General features: G+C 51.8%; 1 protein-coding gene across 1 annotated transcript; it reads left to right on the forward strand.

The window, feature by feature from the left end:
- The first annotated feature begins 1,391 nt into the window (after positions 1–1,391).
- On the forward strand, positions 1,392–2,983 carry LOC119276305 (glycine-rich cell wall structural protein 1-like). Its single transcript, XM_037557344.1, has 4 exons — positions 1,392–1,577; positions 1,695–1,837; positions 1,924–2,539; positions 2,674–2,983. Exons 1-4 carry the CDS (start codon positions 1,505–1,507, stop codon positions 2,802–2,804), a joined length of 963 nt encoding a protein of 320 aa, XP_037413241.1. The 5' UTR covers positions 1,392–1,504; the 3' UTR covers positions 2,805–2,983.
- The last annotated feature ends 2,639 nt before the right edge of the window (positions 2,984–5,622 follow it).

Consider the following 5,622-nt stretch of genomic DNA (forward strand, 5'->3'; position numbering starts at 1 on the left):
TGGGACATCCGGTGCGAGTGCGACGGAGGGCTGAAAGGGTGGCCCTTTTTGTTGCCTCCTATCATGCCATTCGACGTCCCGCAGCGCATAATGATCTTCAGAAGGATCTCATTGAGGAGTGGTGGACATGGAATGGACGACAAAGAGCATAATGATTTGTGCGTTTGTTATTGTATTGTTGAACTATTTGTTGTGTTTAATTGCACTATTTGTTGTATTGAACGATAAACTGTTTGTTTGAGTTGTAATAAACGAAATTGAACTATTTATTTTTGTTTGTTTTTGATTTTTTTGCTTTTGTTTTTAATGCATATATTGTTTGTGTGCGTCGCGCGCGCTGCATTTTTGCGCGCTGTTGGAGCGGCGCCCGCGCGCTGCATTTTAGCGCGGCTGCTGGAGCCAGCGCTGCGCGCCGCGTCAAACCAGACAATGCGCGCGCGGCATATGTGTTTTTTACGCGCGGCGCAACCGGCGCCTATTGGAGATGCTCTAAAGCAACAACCCCAAGTTATACAGCGGAACGATACAATGTGATGAGATAGCCCTCTGACACAGCAGACCCTGAAATGATAGGCCAACATAACCATATGACTACGTGGCCGAACACCTAAGTACAGGACGACCAGATTACAACGCGTGCAATAGACGCTCTATTTTTTAGGTCTGCCTGAATCTCTCGGATTATGAAATGCTGTAGAGCTCCTGCTACCCCTCTTTTTCCGAAAATTTGTGGTTCACTTGAATGTCTCAGATTGTTTCCATGCGACTGGCACAGTGGGGTTTCCGCATAATCATTTGAAAACTGACCATTGCCATTGCTGCCTACTTGGCGCATCAAGCATTTTGACAATTGCCATTCTCCTCTCCGCGCCTACCTGACGCGTACGTGAACAATGCATAAAGATTACTCCCGCCCCGTCCATTTTTCAGACCAATGCAGGTGCCATGTGTGCGTATCGTATCTGCACTGCCCACACCACGAACAGAACTGGTGAAAACTTGTGAATCTTGGTAAGAAGTAAAAACACGCTTACCATTCCTCATCCATCGGAAGCCCTGAACTGAGGCATCAAGGTACAGAACTAGGTCTGGCATAGTCAACAGAACTAGGTCGGAACTACACCCCGATGCCAGTTTAGGTGTGATTTTATTTTTCTGAGAGAAGTTTAGGTGTGATTTTTTTTTTAGAGAAGTTTAGGTGTGATTTATGCAGACGTCCTCAGGCAACACAAGTCCATGGAACAAGTGAAGAGTAGCTGGTTCTTGTATACCAAACACCGGCACCTGACTGGCACAGACCATCATTTTTATATGGCACTGGGCCATGCAGTCGCAGCTCACAGGCCCATATATAGCATCGATCATGGATCCCTGGAATAGAGCAAGTAACATCCCAGGCCACAGTTGTTTAAGCATCTCATAAGCTTAAACCAATAATCTGCACAGATAGGAAGTGCAGGCTAGAAGCAACAGGCTGCGAGAGCTAAGAAGATCTCTTGTTGCCATGGCTTCCTTCAAGCTGGTACACTTGTGCTTCACAGCCGTGCTGCTCTGTGTTGCCTTCTCCTGTTGCAGAGGTAAGTAAAGTTGAGCTCTACTCTGGCTGCTTCACTTTGTCTGTTCATGACCCGTACCATGGTTTACTGTCAGAACCACGTTACTAATCTGGTTCTCCTCTGGTTTCAACAATGCAGGGCAGGGAGGAGGTGGCGGCGGTGCCGGAGCAGGAGCAGGAGCAGGAGGCGGAGGGGGGTCGGGCATCGGCGCAGTAGTACCAGGGACGCAGGACTCGGTCCAGATCGTGGCGCAAGCCGCTCTCTGCTTTGACAACAGACCAGTAATAATAGCCTCTCGTCTGCACTTACTCGTAGTCAGGGGCATCAGCGGCCGGCTAATGGGTAACAAATGTTGCGTGCATGGCAGGTGCTCACCGGGTGCCTGCAGGCGATGGGCATCAACGCCAGCAGCGGCACCGGCGCGAGCATGCCGCCGCCTGCTCCGGGCGGCGCGGCGACGGCGATCATGTGCAGCCCGCCGTGCTTCGGGCACGTGACCATGATGATGAGCTGCGTCAACGCCATCTTCGGCAACTTCGTCAGCTACAACCCCGGCCTCATGCAGGGCGTCCAGGCCGTCTTCCAGATGTCCTGCGGCAACGTCAACGGCCCAGGAGGAGCCGGCGGTGCTCCCGGAGGTGGAATGGGAGGCGGGCCGGCTGGTAACGCTGGCGGTGGTGCTGCCGGCGGTGGAATGGGAGGCGGGCCGGCTGGTAACGCTGGCGGTGCCAGTGGGGGAGTTGGAGGCGGGGCTGCCGGTGGCATTCCTAACAGCATGGGCGGTGCCGCCGGCGGAGGCGGTGGCGCGTCCGGTGCCAGCGGTGGAGGTGCCAGTGGCACTACGAACACCATCGGCGGGGCCGCGGGCGGAGGTGCCGGCGGAACTAGCGGCGGGGCTGGAGGCGGCAACGACACTACCAACGGCGGCGCTGCCACCGGTGCCATCGGCAGCGGCAACATCACAAGCGTTTCACCCAATGCAGGTAAGACCAACACCTAATCCCCGGAGCAAAATTTCAACATTTCCTTCGAGATCGAGAGACTATTGGAACGCTGCAACACGCGACGAAATATTCAGTGTAGTAACATTTTTGCGTGAACGGACGTGCGCTTGCAGGCTCGCACGTGGCGGTGAGCAACCAAAGCCAGCCGACCAGCGGCGCGGACGGGCCCACTCTCAGCCTCAAGGGCGGCTGCTCCTCCGCCGTGCTGGCGATCTGGGCCGGCGCATGGCTGGTGCTCTTCTAGGTCTGACAGCAACGGCGACGGGCACGCTGCAGCGGCTGTGATCTCGTTTCTTCTCCGGATGACATACTAGAGTGTTGATTTTATCACCGTCAGTGAGCAAGGCTGGATGATCTTATATGTAACCGCAACGCCTGATTCCCTCGTCTTGATGAATGATGTCTTTGCACGTGTTGTTTTCAGCCTCCTTATGTTGATGGCTTTTGTTCAAAAAAAAAAAGATGTTATTGGCCTGGTTGTGCTTGATCACTCCTATAGCTCGGATCAGTTTTGTCCAGATGATCCAACTGGGTGGCACCTCCATTGTAATATTTTCTTCATGATACTCGTAAGAGCAACTCTAGCAGACTCTGCATCCTCCCGGCCCGCAAAACGTGTTTGCAGTTCACGCAAAAACGCCTTTGTGGGCCGGCGCGGACGGGCCACAGTTGCAGAGCCTGCATAATGGAAAGACATTACCAAATCTTTGCTAGAATAGCAAAACCAAAGAAAACAAGAACCACAAGTATGCATTTTAGAAGATTTCCAATGTCCATAACTGCTCTCACAAGTTGGACTAATATCTTCTTCATGCATTCATTGTTGATCTGCGGATTCTTGATTTTGCATTCTTCTTTCTTCATCTTTGATTCGAAAGAAGTAGACGTTGCTTCCCCTCTAGTTGCACATGCAACCGCATCATTGCCTTCGATTGTACTAAGAAGTGCACTAACATCTATTAAGTTTCTTTCTATCAACAAATCAATGTATTGGCCTTCCCAAAACCAAAATGAGCATCCATCGTCCTACACAAAAGAATAAGCAAGCTCGAAGTGAGCTATCGCAATTGAACTAAACAATGAGCTATGAAATGAGCTACCGCAAGTGCACGTACCCCGTCGTTTTCGCATTTGAAGAACACCCATCCGAGGTGCTTCGGCATGCCCGAAGTGAGCCGCAACACTTTCCGCGTGCAGTCGTCGCACTCTATGAGCGGCATCGGCAAGCCACAAAAATGTTGCGCGAGCGTCGAGCCCGGTGGACGGTCAGACGAATCCTTGCCCGCAAACCTTCGACGGCAGCGAGCGGACGAACCGGTACCTGCATGCGGCGATGCACCCTTGCCTGGGCTGCAGGAGAGGCTTCCCGACCACTCCATCGCTTGGGGCAGCAATCGGCGGCCGGAAAAAGCCAAATCCGACGATCTGCGATGAAGTGCCGCATATCTGCAAATCCGGCGGCCGGCCGCGCAGGGGGGAAGGGAGGGGAGGCCTCGTGCGCGTGGCGGCCTTCCGGCGTGCTCCTGCCGGCTGCTTTCGCCGAAATCTTGGGCGGCGGCCGGTAGCGGCGCGAGGGGGGAGAGGAGAGGTGGTTGGTGGGGAAAGCGCGAGGTGAAATGCCCCCCACCAACCGCTTCCACTTATATGCAGGGCAACACAGCTGCGAGGGGGAGACCCGCGTTTTCCCGAGTTGGGGTCGGGATTTTGCCGCGCCCCCCAAAAAATTTTACGGGCCGGGGCGGGATGCGGGGTCTGATCGGGCAGGTTTTTTCGCCCCGATCTGCATTTTAACGGTTATTTTACGAGTCGAGGCAGGATGCGGGGTCTGCTAAAGTTGCTCTACGATGCTTGTGCTATGCTACGGGATCACAAATGATCAGTGGGCATTGCCATCCTACTTTAGGTGATAATCAGGAGATCGACGAACGGCAACAAAAGTAGACATTGATTGAAGCCACAGGTGCACAATCACAGATATCGTTTTTTTTATGAAAGGCATATGCCCAGATTTATATAGATATAAAGCCCAAACGGCACCAACCAGAGTTCAAACCAACAACACAAGGTCAAATCCCGGCCACTCGGCGAAACTAACATCATAACAGAGTTTAAACCACACTGACGCAGTAGCAACAAACGAAGAGGCCCGCATGCCCCTGACTACGAGCAAGCAGAACCAAAACAACTTCCAAGTCTAGGAGACCGAAGCGTGATCCGTGCGGGTGCGGCAAATGGAAATCGCCAACGCCCTAACACGAGTGATCCACAACTACGTGGCCTCCATGTCATGCTCCTTAATCAAAGATACGGCCACTCAGCCTCAGGTTTTTTTTATTAATTGAGCCATGAGGAACTTACCAATGGTGCATGTACTGATCTCTCCGTTATTTTCGTTTTCTTTTTGGTTTCGGTGCCAGGTCTATGAGACTGGTGGATGAGACCAAGAGCACGCCCAGGGCCAGGGTGGAGAACAACACATTCTGCCTATCCATGCACTTCCAATGCATAGATGAAAAGGCAATCAGAGAGTTCAGTGGCGGAGCCAGGAAAAATAGATTGAGGACGGCCAAAGTGTAGTGAATCCATGTTAGGGAGGGCCAGCTAGTTAGAATGCACCACATGCATATTAGGCTTAACACAATAGTGTTAGGGGGGAGATGACTCCCGTCCCCCTATCTTCGCCACTGAGGGAGCTCACCAATCAAATTAAGCAGCAACGATCTAAGTCGAACAAGAAGGTTCTAAGTTAATGAAAGAGATTCTCATCGATCTCAACTGCTATGATCCCCTGTCCTCTGCAGAGATGGAGTCCATTGGCCGAGCAAGTCAAGGAGGTGCTCCGGGACTACCTTGATCTCGAGCTCAACGAAGGCAGAAAGGTTGGTTTATTGGCCAACAGTGCATCGATCATGGAGTTAATTACTAGTGCTTAATAAATCATGTTATTTAACATTTGTTCATTCAGCCTGTGAATATTGAATCTAGTGGGCTCAGTACACCATCTATATGTGATTATACGATGCAAATAATGCTTATAATACACCCAACTATAAATAACTACT

The sequence above is a fragment of the Triticum dicoccoides genome, chromosome 1A (assembly GCF_002162155.2).
Source record: "Triticum dicoccoides isolate Atlit2015 ecotype Zavitan chromosome 1A, WEW_v2.0, whole genome shotgun sequence".
Lineage (NCBI taxonomy): Eukaryota > Viridiplantae > Streptophyta > Magnoliopsida > Poales > Poaceae > Triticum > Triticum dicoccoides.

What these genes read in the sequence shown, in the direction of transcription:
- LOC119276305 (XM_037557344.1), top strand. Translation starts at nt 1,505, where the DNA reads ATGGCTTCCTTCAAGCTGGTACACTTGTGCTTCACAGCCGTGCTGCTC. An exon ending in TCTGCTTTGACAACAGACCA is followed by an intron (nt 1,838 to 1,923) that starts GTAATAATAGCC and finishes CGTGCATGGCAG; the next exon opens with GTGCTCACCGGGTGCCTGCA. An exon ending in AAGCGTTTCACCCAATGCAG is followed by an intron (nt 2,540 to 2,673) that starts GTAAGACCAACA and finishes GTGCGCTTGCAG; the next exon opens with GCTCGCACGTGGCGGTGAGC.